Consider the following 21,223-nt stretch of genomic DNA (forward strand, 5'->3'; position numbering starts at 1 on the left):
AGTCCTAAAGGAAATCAACCATGAATATTCATTGGAAGTACTGCTGCTGAAGCTGAAGCTTCAATACTTTGGCAACCTGATGCCAAGAGCCAACTTACTGGAAAAGACCCTGATGCTGGGAAAGATTGAAGGCAAAAGGAGGGGGCGGTAGAGGATGAGATGGTTACATAGCATCACTAACCCAATGGACATGAATTTGAAGAAATTTGCGATAGTGAAGGACAGAAAAGCCTGGCGGGCAACAGCCCATGGACTCGAGTCGAGTCAGACACAACTTACCTACTGAACAACAACAAGCCTTTTCAGCAACACGTTTATCAATCATTCCAGAGACTGATCTTGATTAAAAATATTGCCTGTATATTATGAAAGTAGATTATGAAAGGGATCACCAGGGAAAAGAATAGAATGACTAGAGATTATTATGCCGCTTGTAGTTTAAATCTAGTTCCTTTGCCTTCTGCTTTCCCTGGATCCTTTGGTACTTGCTGAAAAAAAAAATTACATGAAACCTTAAGAAAGGTAGAAATTCTTCTGAAAGAAAAACAAATTTATCTTGGTCTCTTCTTTTTCTTTTTTTATAAACAATAAAACTGTCCCCACTCTCAGAGCCACATAAAGCACTTTCGTGAAACACCATAGGGAAAATTTACACTTTAAAGGTGACTAGGGTTTATGATCTCTTCGTATTCTTTTTGAGCGCAGGAAAACCACAAAAGGCCCCGCTGGGATTCGAACCCAGGATCTCCTGTTTACTAGACAGGCGCTTTAACCAGCTAAGCCACGGAGCCAACACGCTTGCCCGCTTCCAAATCAACATAGAAAAGGAATGATCTTAGCTTTCCCCCGCCCCCAGCCCCTGCATGTATTTCCTTGTATTGACGCTCGGGCGAGCTCTCCAGATGATCTCCCAAATCCTAAAGATGAACCCCTGCTTCTTCCCCAAAGACCTAAAAGACCGCGCGGCCATAGGAAAACTGAGACCCTCCGTGCAGGAGTGAGGTAAGGGAAACTCGGGAGCGAGCCTGAAGCCCTGGGCGGCGCCAGAGGAGTCTCCGGAAACCGCCAGAAAGGGCAAGAGTTCAGCAGCTCAGGCTTCCTTGGGTGAAGTATGACCTGGGACCCCTGGAGGAAAGGAAGTTAGCCACATTTACACGAGAACACCCCTCCGAGTCGTGTAACACATTTGCACCAGAACACTTTCTGCACCAGGAACTAGTCCCTGAAGAAAGAACGCTCTGTGTTCTTTATTTCATGGATTTTAATTAAAATTCGAGCTCTTCCTTACCCCATTTCTTTCCGTAAATAGGCTCCCACCTGCCTGCTTCTTGCTTGACTAAGTCGTATCTTTAAAAAATTCAAGATTTCATTATTAAAACCTAGTCTTGGAAAGAGGTAAAGGAGCAATCTCCTCTCTTCTGCAGCTAGAGGAAGAGAAGCTTTCTTGTTCGATAACTTATCCAAAGGATCTACTTGATAAAACTGTTAAATTGAGAGCATCCACAAGAAGTACTATATTTTCATAGGTGCTTGTGTATTTGTAACTGTTCCAAATTCATTCTATTCTATGAAGTAGATAAGTCCTTAGACAAAGGACTTTAATGGAACTGGCAAAGAGTTTTACAAATTGTTGCCATAGCTGTGAAAGTAACTTCCCAAATGAAACTTGTAATTATAATAGGCTGCTTGCTTGAAATCTGTGACTATTCTGAAAATGCTGAAATTAACATGCCGGTATTTTTAAACTGTATCAATATTGAAGGATATCTCTGTCTCACTCTAAACCAGCCATTGGCATTAATCTCTGCCTGCAAACATGATGTGAGGGAGAAGTTAAAAAGCCCTGACTCTGCTAGATTTCTTTTTCATAAAACGATTGAGTCTATGAACTTGATGCACAGTCTGATTGACTCCGTGAAATAAGTAAGCACCGATTTCTTAAATAATATAAGATTAACCATCGTTTTATTAATGTGCTTGGAGCCAGAAAGAAAGTGAAGTCGTGTCCGACTTTTTGCGACCCCATGGACTGTAGCCTACCAGGCTCCTCAGTCCATGGAATTTTCCAAGATAATCATAAACAGCATAGTCACACCTAACATGACTTTGTCCAAGCTGGAATGGACATTTAGAAAGACAGCAGAGCCAGTAATATTTGGTTTGGGTTTTTCCTTTGACTGGCACGTGTTCAAAATTTGCACAGAAATTCTGAGACGTCAAAGGAGTCTTTAACAAGCCAGAGACAAGTGTTGGGAGAAAAAGTAAGACTGAGAGCAATCATTTTCAGAAATCTGGATGTGATCTGCAAAGACCATGGACAGGCCCCTGACATTGGCTCTGTTCCACACAACTGAAATTGGAGAAGGTGTAGATCTCTGTGTCATAAACTGCTGAGAGTAGAAATAACTGGCGGTGCTACTATTTCCCAAATACTTGGGTGAGAACTGGAAGAAGAGAACTGTGACCCAGGGAGGAGGAGACTCCACCACAGGGATGATTGATTAGTCTACAGAGCCCAGTTATTCAGTTAAACAGTAATGTACATGTTGCAGTTATTTAATTAAACACTAATGTACATCATGTATGGATGTGAGAGTTGGGAAGGGAAGCCTGGCATGCTGCAATCCATGGGATTGCAAAGAGTTGGACATGACTGAGCAAATGAACTGTACTGTACATGTTGCTGTGAAGGTATTTTTTACATGTGGTTAACATCTACAATTAGTTGACTATAATAAGTAAAAGAGATTATCCTTAGTAATGTGCATGGCCCTTATCTAACAAGTTGAAAGACTTAAGAGCAAAATGAAGGTTTTCCTAAGGAAGAAGAAACTATCTCAAGACTATAGCATCAGCTCCTGGCTGAGATTTTTCTAGACTGCCCTCCAGCAATACAGATTTCAGACTTGTCAGTCACCACAATCACATAAGCCAATTTCTAGAAATGCATGTATATTTTCCTACTGGTTATTTTTCTGGACTCTGTTTCTCTTTTTCTAGCTGGGACAAACCCTGAAGAAAAGACTGGAAACTGGAACCCTCAGAAAAGACCCAGGAGAAGATCTCTAAAATCAAAATGAAAGCAAGCCTCAGCTCATGTCAGAACACCAGAGAAATCTGAGGAAGCCAAAAAAAAAGAAGAGAGAGAGAAAAAAAAAAAAAAAAAAAAACACCTTACAAAACCTTCAAAATGAAGGGAGATCTTTGCAGATATTATGTGGAGCAGAGGGATCCTGGGCATGGAGGGAGGCCTTTTTATCCCCCATTTCTTGTAGGTAAGACTCCAGCCTCCATGACCCTCTCTGAGTTCCAAAGAGCAGATTCGAACGGTGTTAATCAAAGGAAGGGCAGCCGGGAGACCACCTGAAGCAATATTAAAGGGACCAGAGAGGCTCATCAGAATTAAGGAACCGGATCACCTGAGACTGGCACACACCCTAATCTTGTCAGCAACCCCACCCTTTTGAAACTTGGCAGAAGAAGAATCCTAGACTGTTACTGCCTTGATCCTTATCATATACCTCTGCCTGACTGTATAACTTCTCCCTATTCACCACGGAAGGATGGGTGGGGCACAGTTCTTGAGGCCCTAGCCTATTGTGTTCCCCCTTTGCCTGGCAAAAAAGTGAAGCCACTCTTTCCTTCTCCTCCATGACAGCCTCCGTATTTCTGTTCAGCATGGGTGCACAGAGAGCCAAGATTTTGGCATCACAAAGGCTTCCAGTTTCCTAGGGAGTAACAGCCAAAATCCAGACAAGGGCGTACAAGGCCCGAGGTTATCTCCCCGAGGTCTCCTACCCATCTCTGCCCAGCACTGGCCTCCTAGACATTGCTGAAACGTCTCAAGTACGCTCCCACCTCCAGGATTTTGCCCTGGAGATTTCCACAGTTCCAGATGACTCTTTTCCTAGATACCCGTATTTATCGTTCACCCCTTTGCCTGACGGACTTTTAAATTCTCTTTCCCGTTTCTCTTTTTACCTCTAAGTGCTTATCACGGTTATTTCATTTATTGGGTGTTTTAATACCGTCTTAGCTACGTCCATGCAATCTTCTTGAGGTCAAAGATCACAACTTGTTTTCTTCAGTCGTCTTTCCAGTGCCTTGAATGGTAATATTGGTTGAATGAATGAATGAATGAATGGAGAGGTGATTTGGGGACAGAGAGGGTGCAAGGTTCGGTACAGACATCCTGAGAAAGGAGCACAGACGCTGGGGCGCCTGCAGACGAAGTGGCCGCCAGAGAGTTCACGTTCTGCAGTCTGAACTAGGCAAGAATACGGCGGCTTTCAGGCCCAGCAGGAGCAGACTCCAAAAAGTGGAAATGGGCCGCCGCCTAGTTTCTGATGAAGGCAGGTCCGCCTCACGACCACCCACGTGCGGGGGCCAGTGGCGCAATGGATAACGCGTCTGACTACGGATCAGAAGATTCCAGGTTCGACTCCTGGCTGGCTCGTAGTGCGCATCCTCACTTTTCCTTCTTTACCTCTACTGACCACTGAGGAACTGAGTGGAGTTAGAAAATCCACTGCAAAAAAAAGAAAGAAAGAAAAAGAAAATCCACTGCAAGGTGAAGTTTCAAGTTCCATTACCTGTAAGTCTCAAGAACGAGAAGGACCCGCTTTTGACCACAACTGGGGTCAAAACTCCTTTGCAGAGCAAATTCCGCGTCTGACCATGCGGTGGCGATAGCCAAAGCCGAACACAGAACTGTGCCTGGGCTCGGTGACACGCCCAGCCCCGCCAGTCCATTTTGACTGAAAGATGGGTTTGAGGTAACCTAGTAAGCCAAGTGGAGAAGGAAATGGCAACCCACTCTAGTGTTCTTGCCTGGAGAATCTCAGGGATGGCGGAGCCCAATGGGCTGCCGTCTGTGGGGTCGCACAGAGTCGGACACGACTGAAGCGACTTAGCAGCAGCAGCAGTAAGGCAAAAGAAAGAAATTAAAATCCAAAAGTTCAGATTGAAAAGTAATAGTGAGGGGTGGGGGGAGAAAAATAAGAGTGAAGGGGTTGAAGTCTCTTTTTCTCCCCCATCCGGTCATTTCCAGAATAAGAATGTATTAAGAATTTGGGTTCAGATCTGTATGCTGCAGGGGCTTGGTTTGCGCATCTAATTGGCCTCTCTAATTTGGGAGAGTAGTAGAAGAACCACTCGCGTATTAACAATGCACAATTGCAAGGATAAAGATGAGAAATCGGAAGAGGAGGAGGAAATCGGAGGAGTCTGTCTTCAGCAGAAAGGATCTGCTGAGGAAAATTACTTTTAACATGTTTCCGTAGTGTAGTGGTTATCACGTTCGCCTCACACGCGAAAGGTCCCCGGTTCGAAACCGGGCGGAAACAACCGTTTTCCTTTGCGATCCTGGCTCGCCTTTATATTTAAGATCGTTAAAAATCTTCACACTTCCTTTTCTTATTTCTCTCGCCCCAGGCCGTGGTGCTGAGGCCACGCTGCTCAAGGTGGGTCGGGAGCCCGCGGCGCCGGAAGCGGACACACGCTTCACGCGGGGGAGAGCCCGCGGGTCCCCGGCTCGGCGAGGCTACCCGAAGCCCGCAGCCCCGGAAGCGCATCCTTGCCTTGGCTTGCCTTCCTGTTCCCGGCAGCGCCCAGCTCCGGGCGTCTCTTCGCCAGCCTGCGATCCGTGACGGCCTTGCCTCAGCCCCGGGCACCGGCGCTGCAGGCCGGCAGCTGGGAGTCCCGCGCCCCTCGGACGGCCGCGAGACTCGGGTGAGTACCCGGGGAGCCTGAGCCTGCGTCTCCGGAAAACCGGGGTAATCCCGCTGCCCTCCGTAGACTGGCGACCCTTCTGCAATCTGGCCCTTGTTATAGGGTGACCTCGGGCCCCCGACAGCCCCACCTTGCCTTCCACTCTCCAGAACAGCTGCCGTGGCTCTCCTGGGCTTCGAGTGTGAATCTTTGGGAAAAGCGGAATCCGGGAGGTGAAGGTTAGAGAGATCTCAGGTCCTTCAGGGAAGAGAAGTCCCCTCACTGAGACGCTAGGGCAGGAAAAAAAGGGAGGCGAGGAGGGGATTTGAAAACCTTGGGCCAGCAGGGCTGTGGGCTGGGCTGCCCTGGCCTGGACTCTTTCTCACCGCCCTTCCCCAGCTTACGAGGCCTCACCACTTAGAACCCCCTCCTAAAGGAGACGCCGAAGGACTGAGTCTGCCTCCACTTTGTCCTTTTCCTGTCAACAAGAAAAACGACCCCAAAGTTAAGAAATGGGCCAGCTGTGGATACTCCGTATTGCTTTGAAGCTTGAGAAGTCACTGGCAGCACTTGTTTAAAACCAGGATTTGTGCCCTGGGGTCTGGCTTCTTAACTCTGTTACATGACCTGCTTCCATGTTAAGTGAATCAATCAAAGCTTTTCTGGGAAAGAAGTCTTGCTATAATACCAAACAGCCTTGGGTATACCCTCAGGGTCTTCTTCTTAGATGAATTAATATCATTATTGTTACTATTTCTAACAGTTAGCCAAGCCTAGTCTCTCAGATCACATTGTTCCAGGTTCCCTCAATGACTATTATGAATGTGATGTTTTTATGGCCTTAAGACAAGAAAGGACAATCCTTACCTAATGAACTGTTGTGAACTGTTTTTTTTTTTTTTTTCTTCCTTACGTTTTTTAACAGGTAATGTGTATAGGCATTACAGCCCTATTACTCCTCCATTTTCATACCTTCTCTGGAAGAACCATGCTTTTATCATCTTGTAATAGTTTCTCTTGTTAGCAAGACAGTAAGTTTGGCAGGTGCTCAATGCAAACTTATCTAAGACATTTTCACTTAAAATCCCCTTTATACTACTCAGAAATACAGGTGAGTTAATGTGGTGCCTGAACAAGCTTCAGGGGCCCAGAAGGTGATGAGGATTCATCCTCTCCATCTTTCCCTGATGCTGAGGAGCAGGAGTCCTTTAGCAGGGAAGCTGAGTGTACCCCAAGCCAGCGTGCTGCAGATGGGTCACAGTTTGTCTGGAAGCTTATGGCTCTCTCCTTCTCTTCAAATCAGGTGTGTTCTGACAAGATCCAGTGGTAGCCCTACCCTTTTAAACACTCTGCCCTTTCTTACCTTCACCTACTAACCCTCCATTCCTCCCCCAGTCTCTCTCACTTAACCTCATATGGAAGTTCAGTCTGCCCACCTTGGAATGTGGAGAACAAATAGGCCTTGGAGAGTGACACTGTGTGACCTCTTGCTCCTGCAGTGTACCGCACCTTGAATAGGATCTTTTATTTATTTATACTATATTCTTTATTGTCTCCTTCCTAAGCTTGGTGTTGTAACCATTTTCCAGGTCTTCCCTCCAACCCCAAGGCACTATCTTGCCATAAGTAAGAGGCGGAGAGAAGAGAGTGGCCTTCTGACTTTGGATTGAAACCAGAACCCAAGTTAGAACAAACTTCATAGAACCCAGGTCAGGAACAATCAAAGAAGCAAAAGGCTGCTGCTAAAATGTGCCTTTGCTGGGGATGGTGTGGGGTACATATGGGATGAGGTGGGATTTGGTCCTCAGATAGTAGAGACAGGCTCATGATGAAAGAGAAAAAAAAAACGGCATGGAAAAAAGATTTTGAGAGCTGGGCAAAACATCAAAATTAATCTAATACAAGATATGTCATAAGTCACTGAGGCCTTTACACTCTTTCCTCCTGTACTTGTTTGTTAGGACTGCCATAACAAAACATCACAGACTGAATATCTTGAACCACAGACATTTATTTTCTCACAGTCCTGGAAGCTGGGAGTCCAAGATCAAGGTGGCAGCAGGTTCAGCTTCTTCTGAGACCTCTCTCTTTGACTTGCAGATGGCATCTTCTTGCTGTATCCTCACGTGGTCCTCTCTGTTTGTATTATCTGTGTCCTAATATCCAATATGACAGTCAGTGGATTAAGACCCACCCATAAATTCATCTTACTTATTCATCTCTTTAAAGGCCCCATCTCCCAATACAGTCACAGTCTGAGGTACTGAAGGTTAAGACTTCAACCTATGAATGTGGTTGGAGGGGTGGACAAATTCAGCCCATTTCTGGGGACAGAGATTGATGTATTTTATATGTTATGGACACAGTTTGGGGAATTCCCAGAAGTTAACTATGTGGAAGATTTTAATACACCTGCATCTCCTCATCTTACTAACCATTTCTATATTTTTATTGCAGAAGAAAAACATCATTTGCTTTTTATTTCTCTATTAGTCCTTTTTAAAAAGCTGTTTCTGTCAGTATATTTAAACATCATAGGTCTTTTTCTAATATAAAAAAAAAAAACACAAATCTTCATAGCTAAGAAAAGGATTTTTAAAAAAGGCTATTCCCTACCCCTTGCCGTAAGGCTACTGAGATACCTTTCCACATCATAAAACAAGCAATTTGGTTAAATGAAGGGTTAAATTGAGATTTTCTCAAGAATTTCAGTCCAGTTCTTTACAATATGAATTCCAATGATTCAGAACTTTCACAAACTTGTTCTGTTGTCTGTTAATAAAATTTTGACATGAGAAGTGTTATTTTAACAAAAGGGAATTGTTAGATTCCTAAAACGTTTTAAATTGTTGCCATGTCTTGGGAAAACAACCTCAGAATCTGTCTTGATAATTTCTTGCCTTGTTAATACCATTGAAAGTCCTATCTCTGTATTCCCAAAAGTTATATTACTTTAAAAATTTATCTGTCACACTTGAAGCTAAAATCATATTGTACATCAACTATATTTCAGTTAAAAAATTTTTAAGTAAAAACAAAAACTTAGAAAAGATTTATCTGCCAATTAATAATTTTTCTTTTCATTCACATGCATGATGGAATATTTATAGTCCTGTGACTTATATATTTTATCACCTAGCAAATTCTTTCTTTCTAATTCTTAAAATGTTTTTGTTTAACTTTAACTGGTAGACTTTATTTCTTTAGAAAAGTTTTAGGTTTAGCAGAAAGAGAGTTCCCATATATTTTCTCTCTATCTCCATTATTAACAGCTTGCATTGGTGTGGTATGTTTGTTACAATGGATGAGCCAATATTTATACATTATATTAACTAATTATTATAATTATTGTTTACATTAAGGTTCATGCTTTGTATGTAGTTCTGTGGGTTTTCTGTGATGTGTAATGTCATTATCCAACATTACAGTTAGTAGCATGCAGAATAGTTTCATTGCCCTAAAAAATTCCCTGTACTCTACCTCAAGTAATTTATTTTAAATTAATATGTGTGGTGAGAGCCTTTGCCTCCCCGACCTCCTTGGACTTCATGAAAATGACATAACGTTTATCCTGCCAGCTTTTTCATTATTTGTGCATTTATCTCCTATATTTGTAAGGTCAGTCACCTGTTCTGATAAACTTCCTAAGTGTGAATTTCAATGATGTAATCCATATTCATATACTCAGATCCAGAATCCAGCTTGTGGCCTGTTTTTCTTGAATTTATCTTTGTTGTCACTTGCTGTGTTTGGGCCTTTGACATGTGGTGATCCTGGTTCCTCTGCTTGGGATGGATTTCAAGGGATCTAACATGAAGACTGAGCCTAGGAAACAGATTGTGAGCATTCCCAGGACAGGACATGGGCTAAGAAACAAACTGGAGTGAGATGTAAGGAGAATGACTTGCCATTCCTCATGGACCATATCCTGCCAGGCTCCTCTGTCCTGGGATTTCCCAGGCAACGACACTGGAGTAGGTTGCCATTTCCTTCTCCAGGGGGTCTTCCCGACCCAGGGATCGAACTGGCATCTTCTTCATTGTAAGCAGATCTTTACCACTGAGCCTCTTTATTTTAACTCATTTCTCTCTCTGTTCCACAAGAAGAAAGGAAAAGGACAAAATTTCCAGAAATTCTAGTCATAGTGAAAAAATAGTAATTTGATGTTTTAGCACCATTTACAGGTGGTCACTTGCCTTTGTTAGCCAGGAAATATAAAAATCAAATCTAAGTTTGCTCAAAAAAAATCCAAGTTTACTCAAGGACCATGTTTGCCCACTCTATCTAGATGGTGAGATCCAGCAAAAGTACCAAACAAAACTCTGGGGCAATTTACATAAAACATAATTTTTTTCTTAAAATATTAAGGAGTAAGGCAGGGCATAGGGTTACAGAATTCCCCAGGTAACATTTTCAAGGATGGGACACAAGGATGAGTAGCTAATCTTGGCCTAAAGCTTTAAAAAATTTCCAAAGTGTTTGAATACCAGCCATGGGCCCAAGTCCTAATTATCGAGACTCAAAATAAATCATTTCTATTCTGTGTGACCTTGAATCTGTGCTCTGGGCTACCCACCTTTTTTAAGTGGCTTTTATTCTTGAGCAAACACATAAAATTACTCTGTAAAATATAGAGAATAATGGTGTATTATTCATGTTTCATTCCCCACCCTCTTCTAGTTTAAGGGAAAGAACACCCCTCGCCCCCCGCCCCCCTGCCTGCCCTTATTTCTGGATGAACACCATCCTTTTCTCAGCTCCCTTTGAGGTGACTACTGTTTTGATTTTTATATTTATCCCTTGCTCTTTTTAGTTTTACTGCATAGAAAAAGTCATTTAGTTTTACACTTAGAAAAGGATCTATACTGTAGATCCATTTTGCAACTGTTTTTTTGCCCAACATTGTGTTCTTGAGATTCATCCGTGTTTTTGCATGTAACGGCAGTCTATTCATTTCTACTGCTGAATAGTATTCCCTTCTGCAGATATTACCAAAATGTATTTATTCTATTGAAGGACACTGGGTGCTTTTAGGTTCTTTAAATTACATTGTTGCTATGAACATTCTTGTAGGGGTCTTGTATACACACCTTCAAGAATTCCTCCAAGTAAACACCTAGAGGTGAAATTGCTTTAAATAATGCCACACACTAATTTACACACATAAGAACACACACCTTAGAAGTGTATGCATTTTCATTGTTCTACATCTGCTGAGCCCTTAATATTGTCAGACAGTTTACCAATTTGATGGATATGAAATGTTATATCCTTTGATTTTTGTATTCATTCTCATATTACTAATGAAGTTGACGTTTTTTATTTGCTTATTCACCATTCATGCTTTTTCTAAGAAGTACTTATTAATACTTTTGCCCATTGTTTTTAAATTTTCCTTTCATCCTTTTCTTGTGGATCTGTAGGAATTCTTTACATAGTCTGGACTCTAATCCTTTGTCAGTTATATGTATTATGAAGATCTTTCCCCAGCTTGTAACTTAACTTTTTTACACATCTTTTTGCTATATAAATTACAAATTTTAATATAGTTAAAATGTGAATTTTAATGTAGTTAAATTTGTCAGTCTTTTTCTTTATGACTTACACTTTTTGTGTCTTGTCAAAGAAATCTTTCTAGGAACAGTGCGAAAGACAGAAGAACCCCTTGGGCTGCCAAGTGCTGCTGCCACCATGCCCAAGAGAAAGGCAAAAGGAGATGCTAAAGGTGACAAAGGGAAGGTGAAGGATGAGCCACAGAGGAGATCAGCACGGTTGTCTGCTAAACCTGCCCTTCCAAAACCAGAGCCCAGGCCAAAAAAGGCCCCTGCAAAGAAGGGAGAGAAGCTGGCCAAAGGGAGAAAGGGGAAAGCAGAAGTCGGCAAGGATGGGAACAACCCTGCGAAAAACCGAGATGCCTCTACAGTCCAGTCACAGAAAGCAGAAGGCACTGGGGATGCTAAATGAAGTGTACCTTTTTGATAGCTCTGTACTTCTAGTGACTCTACTGTTTGAAATACTATTTTTAAATCAAATTTTTTTAAAATGTAGATTTTTTTTTTTAAGTTATGTTCTTAGCACACGAGATACTTCGTTGTTATCTTTTGTAGAAAGGGCAAATAACCACTAGTAGAATGTTTCAGAAGCTGGATTGAAATGGGGGGAAACAGAAGTATCTGTCCTCGTATTTGAAGATTATTCTTGGTTCCCAGGAGAGATTCTCTGACATTCACACATGTCAGCCACTATGGCTCAGAAGCCTTACTGTGTGGAGAAAAAATACTTCATGTCCTCCTTTCTTGATGTCATCAGCACATTCTTGACTTCCTGAAACCAGGAGTCATGATACAGCCTTGACACTCCTAGAATCAGCTGCATCAGGTAACAATTCTCGGGCTTTCTGGTGATGACATCAAGATGGTGTTGCTCAGAAGAACCAGGAATCCTGTTTGTAGTTTGTGGATCATCTCATTAATAATCCTGGAATTTTTAGTTCCTTTCCTCCATGTCAGAGTTGACCTGTGAAAATCTCTTAAATGCCTCATGTGAATTAATCACCCTTTTTGAAAATTTTTCCTGTTTATTGTAGCAGCAGACTTTGTTGACTTTGGAGAGATGAGTTTGAAAGTTGTAAGATGTTATGGAATGTCACCCATGTCCTGCTGGAAATAACTATTTTTGAAAAGTCTCTTATAAAGCTGGATACAAGTTAGCTCCATGGTAAGGGAGTGATCATTTCCTACTCAAAAGTCATAAAGCTACTCTTTACTGCCTTTAAAAATTTTATAGTTTGCTTTTTACGTTTGTCTTTAGTCCTCTCTGAACTGATTCTTACAAAAACATGAGATAGTAATTCAGTATGTTTTTTTCCATATGTTAAGTGGTTGTTCCAACACCATTTTCTGAAAAGTTCATCCTTTCCCCAATGATCTATAACACTGACTCTTTTCATAAATCAGGTTTCTTTGTGTGGAGGGGTGGGGGAGTCTGTTGATGGTTTCTGTTCTGACTCACTGGTCAATTTGTCTAACCTTGTGGCAGTACTATACAATCCTGAGTATTACCACTTTAGAAAAAGGTCTTGATCTCTCAGGACAATTTCACCTCCACCTTCAACATCAACAAACTTTTCTTCCTTGGAGTATCTTGGCTATTCTAAGCCAATTACTTTTCTATACAACTTCTACAATTAGATTGACAAGTTCCAAATCAAACAGATGAAAAGTTGAAATTTTTATTGGATTTGTATTGAATGTATACATTAATTATAATAGTGAGTCTTCCAATTCATGAACATAGTATAATTCTCCATTTATTTTGACTTTTAAAATATCTTTCAATAAAGTTTTATAATTTTCTCCATTAAATGTTTTGTTAATATTTCTTAGGGACAGTACACTGTTGGATGCTACCTTTATATAGTATATTTTTAGTTACTACATTTTCTGCTTTCAGCTGAAGTTGATTTATCAGCCTTTCTAAACTCATATCTGTATATTCTTTTGAGATAACCATACATTCTTTTTGTTTTGTTTTGTTTCTTTACAGTCGTTAAGTCTTTCCTTTTTCTAGTTTTAGGCATTGTTCAAGTGCTGGGAGTACAGCAGTGAACAAAACAAAGTCTGCTTTCACCAAGCTGATATTCTAGTGGGGGAGGGTGTAGAAAATACACGAATTTATGTGATGGAGTGCTTTAAATAAACAAGTATAAGTGGGTGCTGTTTAGACAGGGAGGTTGGAGAAGTCCTCTCTGATGAGATGACATTTGAGCAGAGCTTCTAATGAAGTAAAGGAATAAGAGATGTGTCTCTGAGGGGAAAGCATTCCAGCAGAGGGAAAATCAAATGCAGAGATGAGATGAAAATGTGTTCGGTGTGCCGAGGAAGAACAAAGAGGCAGAAGTGACAGAATTGGAGTGAGGGTGGGTAAGAGTGATAGTTGATAGGATTGCAGAGATAGTGAGAGGCCAGAAAATGGAAGACTCTCCACATTGTCATTTTTCTCTGAAAATGATGGAATGCGATTAAATTTCTGAATAGGGAATCCATACAATCTAAGTTATCTCTCTGTGTGTGTGTGTGTGTGTGTGTGTGTGGTAAGGAGTTGGAGGAACCCAGTTAGATGGCTGTCCCAACTGAATTGCTGGAAATTCTACTCTATCATGCTGTATTACTATCCTGTCTCTGTTCAACTATTCCCACCCCATTTTATTTGGTATATTACAAATATGTGTGTTTTCTCTTTGCCAAACCACAGAACAGTATCAAAGATCAATATTCCCTGTTGTCAAGAATCCAAAATCAAATTCAAGAAAGTCATCACTGTGTGTTTGTTGTGATAATCCCACAGAAGGAAGGCCCTCACCCTTGTTGTCAGAGCATGAAAGGGTACACTTTGAGGCATTTTGACACCTAAGCAGCGAAATGAAAACAGAAGTTAGTCAACAGTAATAAGATATTTCTCATTAAGTGCTTATTGTTTTCCAGACACTGTTCTGCTCAGTGATTTACATGTATAATTTTATTTCCATGACTGTATGACTTGAATCATATTACTATCCCCATTTTAGCATTTCGTGAGACTGAGGCAAACAGAAATTAAATAATTTGCCCTGAGGTCATACAGTGAGTAAAATCTAGATTAAGACCCAGGTGTATAACTCCAGGATCTAGAAGGCTCCTCGTTAAAAAGATCACTGGTAACCCAACCTCAAAGGTAATCCATCCAAAAGAATAATTTGGTGTTTCTGATTAAGGAATTTCTCCAGATACCATTAGGAAAAAAATCAAATGTAAGTAACAATATTCTACAAGCTAAACAGCTGTAATTTCCAATGAAAACTAGTAATGCAAGGACAATTTGAAAGGGGGAAAGTAGCATGGGAATTCAGAATTTTAGTGTATCTCTAGCAACATAAAGCTAGAAAGGATACTATTTCTGTACAAGGAGGAGAATTTTTTAGACAAATATTTCTGAAGCGGAGAAGAACAAATTAGGAAATTACAAAGTAGCCTTTAAACCTCTCTTGCCCACGCTCCTGATCCACTTAGCATTCTTATCTGTAAATTCATAAATTAACATCCTGGTTTATTAATACTTCGAGAATTTGGGTGTCTGACGCAAAACAGACTGAGGAATTCAGCGTTTTCAATAATAAAATTTCTGACCGTCAAAACTGAGGCATTAGTCTTGGAAGAGTTGCAAAGAAGAGGGAGGGAAACTTACTTTCCGGGTTTGCTCTTGTTCTCTCAACACAGGCGTAGTGCTCCTTGGAAAATGTAGGTCATTCCTCTCCAGGCCCCGCCGCGCCTTCCACCCAGGGTCATACAAACATGATACTTTAACTGCCCCAAGACGAGGACGTGAGCCCTGACGTCCTCGCCTCTTCACCTCTCCTTGAGGCCGCAAAGCCGGGAAACACCTCTGAGCAAACCCAGGCCGCACGGAGGTCCCCGCTGCTCGGTCGCCTCGATCAGCCCCCGCTGGAGTGCATCCAGAAACCGGGAAGTTTTTTTCCCTGAATTGCTCCTTACACTCTTCGCAGACCTTCGGCCTTCTGGTCCCGAGCTCCAACCTCGAGTTCCCTTCAGTGAAGTCTGGGCCACGGGCATTGCCAGCACTAGGAGGTCGCCGCTGGTGCGGGGCTTCAAAGGTGCCTGGGAGCCCTCAGGCCTCCTGCTGAAACCAACGAAGCCCTTCTCAAATTACATTTTAAAAAGCATTAAAATAGGATAACAAAGAAAAGCAGTTATACTACAGAAAAAGCTATCAAACAAAATAATTTGCGGTATATCAATGTGTTCTTTTTCAGTTCAGTTCAGTTCATTTCAGTCGCTCAATCGTGTCCAACTCTTTGAGACCCCATGGACTGCAGCACACCAGGCTTCCCTGTCCATCACCAACTCCCAGAGCTTGCTCAAACTCATGTCCATCAAGTCGGTGATGCCATCCAACCATCTCATCCTCTGTCATCCCGTTCTCCTCCAGCCTTCAATCATTCCCAGCATCAGGGTCTTTTCTAAATAGTCAGTTCTTCGCATCAGGTGGCCAAAGTATTGGAGCTTCAGCTTCAGTCCTTCCAATGAATATTCAGGACTGATTTCCTTTAGGATGGACTTGCAGTCCAAGGGACTCTCAAGAGTCTTCTCCAACACCACAGTTCAAAAGCATCAGTTCTTTGGCCCTCAGCTTTCTTTATAGTCCAACTGTCACATCCATACAAGACTACTGGAAAAACCATAGATTTGACTAGACCGATCTTTGTTGGCAAAGCAATGTCTCTGCTTTTTAATACGCTGTCAGGTTGGTCATAGCTTTTTCTTCCAAGGAGAAGAAATTAATTTCATGGCTGCAGTCATCATTTGGAGTGATTTTGGAGCCCCCCAAAATAAAAAGTCTGTCACTGTTTCCACTCTTTCCCCATCTATTTGCCATGAATTGATGGGACCAGATGCCATGATCTTTATTTTTTGAATGTTGAGTTTTAAGCAGCTTTTTCACTCTCCTTTTTCACTTTTATTAAGAGGCTTTTCAATTGCTCTTTGCTTTCTGCCGTAAGGGTGGTGTCATCTGCATATCTGAGGTTACTGATATTTCTTCCAGCAATCTGGATTCCACCTATTAAATATTAATCACCAAGACCCATCTTATGACTACGGTAACTTTGAAAGAGTTAAGTATGAGATATCTGTAACATACTTTGTATCCCAAGAATGGGATATGGAAATGTAACAGTTCTTCTGCTCTATAGTTCTTCTGACTGTAATTTGTTGCCTACATTCATCCATGAAGGATATGCAAGATTTCAGTTAGAGGTTATGGGTTTAAAAGTTGTAATTTTTCTTTCCTATCCAAGTTCAGTCCCCAAGTTAAGAAACCCAGCAAAAATGCTTAACACAGTACCTGGCACATTGAAAGTCCCATCACACATGTAGATATTAGTACTTTTATTATTACTTTGTCACATCTGTTCAAATTTGTTTTAGGTGACCATGATGAAGTTAACCACAAAGATAAATGTTCAAGCCACTAATTTAGTCATTAAAAAAAATTATTGAGGTATAACAGACATACAGTATTATATTTGTTTCAGATGTACAACATAATGATTCACTATTTGTATACATTGTGAAATGATCACTGCAATAAGCCTAGTTAGCATCCACTACCTAACAGTTACAATTTTTTTTCTTATGACACTTTTGAGATTTACTTTCTCAGCAACTTTCAAATATATAAGGAAGTGTTATTAACTAAATTGATTTTATTTAATAACATATTCCCTTTTCCAGGAGATCTTCCCAACCCAGGCATGGAACCCATGTCTTCCACATTGCAGGTGGATTCTTTACTGCTGAGCAACTGGGAAAACCAATAACTAAATATATATAACATATTTAGCTATATATTCATTTAGATATGAGTGCTAAAAAGTGCTGTCTGCACACTCTAACCGAGTGTGGTATAAAGGAAAGGAAAACTTGAATTTGGTGCTTGTAGGAAGTGTAGGATTGGCAAAGTGAAAAAAAGAGAAGACGATATGCTTTTAAGGATTAAATTTCTTGATTTATCCAGCAATATTTTTAGAGCTTTGATTATGTGCCAAGGCTAAAAGACAGGCCCAAGGGCCTTGCCTTCACCAGAGAATGAAGGTATTCAGTTTCCAGAGACATAGAAAAAGCTCGCCCATCTGAAAAGAAGAGTAGAAAAAAGCAAAAGTGAAAAGTTCCAAAGTTAGACTCCTTAGTTTCTAAACCATTCATCCTTGCAAGGAAAAACTCAAAGGCTGCTTTGCACAAAGGATTTAGCTCTAAGCATGACCTTTAATGAAAAGACCTAGAGAGTGCCCATCTCTTTCCACAACCCTGTAGCCACAAGTTAAGATTAGATGAAGCATAAGAGTAAAGAAACAGGTTGGAGAGAAATTCAGTCAGTCTCCTACACGTGAACGAGTTTGGTTCTGAGAGTGTATTTGTTAAGTCTAGTTTGTTAAGTCCAAAAAAGTTAGCCTAGGTACCCAGCTAATACAATCGGCTACATAGTACTATACTGTAATAGGTTTCTAACACCTTTCACACAAAAAATAAAACATTTTTAATCTTATAGTACAGTACCTTAACCAGTGGAACTACCTCAAGTTACCTAGGCTTTCTGAGTGAAGGATGCAGGTTTTGACTGGTAAAGCAAATGATTAGAATTACTTTTTTAAAAAAATATTTTTAAATTGAAGTCTCCATGGCTGAGCGATAAAGAATCTGCCCGCAGTTCACACTGCCTACACTCTCAGAACCAAACTCGTTCACGTGTAGGAGACTGACTGAATTTCTCTCCAACCTGTTTCTTTACTCTTATGCTTCATCTAATCTCAACTTGTGGCTACAGGGTTGTGGAAAGAGATGGGCACTCTCTAGGTCTTTTCATTAAAGGTCATGCTTAGAGCTAAATCCTTTGTGCAAAGCAGCCTTTGAGTTTTTCCTTGCAAGGATGAATGGTTTAGAAACTGGGAAATGCTGGTCTGATCCCTGGGCTGGGAAGATCCCCTGGAGAAGGGAATGTCAACCCACCTCAATATTCTTGCCTGGAAAACACCATGGACAGAGGAGCCTGAGGGGTTACAGTCTGCAGGATCACAGAGAGTCAGATGTGACTGAATACACACACATAGTTAATTTACATTAGTATATAAGTTTCAGGTATACAATATAGTGATTCATAATTTTCAAAGATAATACTCTATAGTTATCATAAAACATTGACTATATCTTCTGTGCTGTACAGTATATCCTTGTAGCTTATTTATTTTATACATAATAGTTTGCACCTCTTAATCCTCTACCTAGAAGTCGTTTAAGTGCTTGAAGATATACAGGCTATGGAGATATAGTTTGTCTGTATATAATTTAATACAGTGTCATTTTATAACTAACATATAAACTGCTCACCTCCTGGAACTGGAGTAACAGTCTTGGCAAGTCTGTCAATTAGCCACGTAGCCCTTTGTTGTAGCATCTGGATTAGCATCCAGGTAGGCCTTTGTTGTTGGCACGCACCTCAGCAGGGTTGGTGTTTTAGCCCACTAAGATCCAAGCTGCAAAATGGAAAAGTTCAAGTGGTTGACTTCTCTTTCTATCTCAAACTTCCCCCAAAGGCTGCACGTAGAATCCTTGGCCTCTCATCTAACTATACACACTGATATATTGGTAAGTCCTTCATCTTCTCAAGAAGTGTAGCAGCTCAACACTTGAAAATATTCAATTTTGTGACCACCCCGCTCACCGCTTATCATGTTTAATTAAAGTTAGAAGAAGTTTCTTTTCTTTTGAAAAAACTGTAAGCATTATTAAAAAACAAACAAAAATCTATGGGGTCACAGCCCAAATGCACTTTCTTAGAGACAGGAAAAGCTTTCATCTACAGTTGAGTGGCCTTATCAAAGTTTTAAGGTGGTAAGTGCTTACAGGAGAAATTTTTTTCTGTAACTCATCACAATAATAATGATAATCAGATTGGGTTACTTCTGTGGTATTTTTCTTGCTGCAAATGCTACACTCTGAGGACGGCCTCAAGGTTCTCACATTATGAGGCTGATATGCTGCCTACCATGCCAACAAGTCAACTGACAAGGAGTGATCTGTTTTTCTTTTCTAGACGTTTTATAAATTGTTTGATAATTGCAGTAGAAGCCTGGATTCTTAACCTCTGGACTGCCAGGGAAGTCTTTGATAATTTTTAATAGCAAGGTAAAATCTTATTTGTCTGTAATTTGCTGGATGCATTAGGATGAAATTTCCACTTTGGGGAATTACCAAATGCCAAGTTATGCTTCTTCAGTAGTTCCTAACAGGGCAGAGATGGTGCCCCTGTGCTGAGGTGACCTGAGGCTTTGGGGTCTCTAGAAGAGAGAACTTGGATTTAGAGGAAAAGTCAGTGCAAGCAGATTACTCAGAGTGTAATAGGAAAGAATAAGTTACTTTCACCTTTGTATTCTGTTGCTTTTGCTACAAGTTAGTCACTAAAGGGATGTTGGCTATTAGCTTAAATTATAGGCAAGCGCTCATTTCTGGGAACCCTGCCTCCCATGTAATGAATGTTAAACTAAAATACCTTTGTTTAGCTCACAGGACACCTGACTAGACCCTCCCGTGAATGGTTGCAGGAAGGAAGAAATTAATATACCCCAGAACCAGGACTTTGCCACCTCCCCTTTTAGTATAAAAGAAACCTGATTTCTAACTCAGAGAAGATGGTTCTTTGGGACACTAGTCCACCATCTTCTGTCTACTGACACTGAATAATGTTGCTATTTCTTGCCCCCGAAACTAGTTTCTCAACTTATTGGTCTGTCATTCTGCAAGCCAGAGAAGCAATGGCACCCCACTCCAGTACTCTTGCCTGGAGAATCCCATGGACGGAGGAGCCTGGTAGGCTGCAGTCCATGGGGTCGCGAAGAGTCGGACACGACTGAGGGACCTCCCTTTCACTTTTCACTTTCATGCATTGGAGAAGGAAATGGCAACCCACTCCAGTGTTCTTGCCTGGAGAATCCCAGGGACGGGGGAGCCTAGTGGGCTGCCGTCTATGGGGTCGCACAGAGTCGGACACGACTGAAGCGACTTAGCAGCAGCAGCAGTAGCAGCATTCTGCAAGCAGTATGGGTCTGGTCTCGGTAACAAGCACAGTACCTATTGTTTTGTACTGTATGTTACATTTCTTTTCTTTTCTTTTTAATCACCCTACAGCCCAGTGATTCCAAATGAGGGTGATACAAAATGAATTTAAGGATGGGTATCACCCAGCATTTTTGAGACTAACATAGAATCCAAAATAGAATGCAATACATGTGGTAAGTGGTAATTCAGGCAACTTTTTGTTCCTGTTACACGTGTGTGTAGGGGTCCAGATGTAAACTAAAGTACAAATTGATCAGGGCCAAAGAAGTTTGGAAAGCTCTGTCCCTGGGCCATGAGTTCTGAGTATGGTACCACCTCCTCTGTACAGTTTACCTGGGCATCCTCAAAGTGAGCGCTGAGCAGAGCTCGTCAGTGTAGGGAAGAGAGAGCAGTTCCGCACATTGGTTGCTTTTCAAGAAAGAGTTTGGCCTTTGATAAGTTGTGACCAGTGAAATTTTTAATTGTGTTCCAGAATCTAGGTGAAATGTTGTGTGCTCTGACTTCTGGCTAAAAGGCCCTTCTACAGTCTGAAAATATCTTGGGTTATGATAACTATGCCATGCTCATAATCCCTTCCTGGTTTTTTTTAGTGAAATCAGTCTATAATTTGAGCTTACTTTTCTTTCCGTTAGTGTTTTGGGGGATAAACGTGTAAGAAGAGGGAAGAAAAACCAAAGCCGCCCGAACAGGGACTTGAACCCTGGACCCTCAGATTAAAAGTCTGATGCTCTACCGACTGAGCTATCCGGGCTCACGCAAATGACGACTCATACATTAACTATAGTCAATTTATGTATACATTCAGATAACCCATTTTAGATATTTCGACTGTGATTCCGGTTCAGAGA

At 41.2% G+C, this 21,223-nt stretch overlaps 1 protein-coding gene, 1 long non-coding RNA gene and 4 other non-coding genes across 10 annotated transcripts; 4 read left to right on the forward strand and 2 right to left on the reverse strand.

The window, feature by feature from the left end:
• Window positions 1–717: 717 nt before the first annotated feature.
• Window positions 718–791, reverse strand: TRNAT-AGU. Its single transcript has one exon. It is a non-coding gene; the product is annotated as a tRNA-Thr (tRNA).
• A 98-nt stretch (window positions 792–889) lies between these two features.
• LOC120870481 lies at window positions 890–3,158 on the forward strand. The gene is made up of 2 exons (XR_005722785.1): window positions 890–1,002; window positions 3,001–3,158. It is a non-coding gene; the product is annotated as an uncharacterized LOC120870481 (long non-coding RNA).
• Window positions 3,159–4,383: 1,225 nt separating this feature from the next.
• On the forward strand, window positions 4,384–4,456 carry TRNAR-ACG. Its single transcript has one exon. It is a non-coding gene; the product is annotated as a tRNA-Arg (tRNA).
• An 816-nt stretch (window positions 4,457–5,272) lies between these two features.
• TRNAV-CAC lies at window positions 5,273–5,345 on the forward strand. The gene has a single exon. It is a non-coding gene; the product is annotated as a tRNA-Val (tRNA).
• Window positions 5,346–5,530: 185 nt separating this feature from the next.
• LOC120870463 (high mobility group nucleosome-binding domain-containing protein 4) lies at window positions 5,531–12,915 on the forward strand. 5 transcript variants are annotated; one of them, XM_040250123.1, is made up of 3 exons: window positions 5,643–5,730; window positions 7,299–7,418; window positions 11,336–12,915. In XM_040250123.1, the coding sequence occupies exon 3, from the start codon at window positions 11,401–11,403 to the stop codon at window positions 11,671–11,673; it is 273 nt and encodes a 90-aa protein (XP_040106057.1). In that variant the 5' UTR covers window positions 5,643–5,730; window positions 7,299–7,418; window positions 11,336–11,400; the 3' UTR covers window positions 11,674–12,915. The 5 variants fall into 5 exon arrangements, with proteins under 5 accessions (XP_040106059.1, XP_040106057.1, XP_040106058.1 ...); XM_040250125.1 differs by lacking the exon at window positions 7,299–7,418 and having other exon boundaries at window positions 5,531–5,730; XM_040250124.1 differs by lacking the exon at window positions 5,643–5,730 and having other exon boundaries at window positions 7,297–7,418.
• Window positions 12,916–21,053: 8,138 nt separating this feature from the next.
• TRNAK-UUU lies at window positions 21,054–21,126 on the reverse strand. Its single transcript has one exon. It is a non-coding gene; the product is annotated as a tRNA-Lys (tRNA).
• Between the last annotated feature and the right edge of the window lie 97 nt (window positions 21,127–21,223).

Source organism: Oryx dammah, unplaced genomic scaffold (genome assembly GCF_014754425.2).
Source record: "Oryx dammah isolate SB20612 unplaced genomic scaffold, SCBI_Odam_1.1 HiC_scaffold_11, whole genome shotgun sequence".
Taxonomy (NCBI): Eukaryota; Metazoa; Chordata; class Mammalia; order Artiodactyla; family Bovidae; genus Oryx; species Oryx dammah.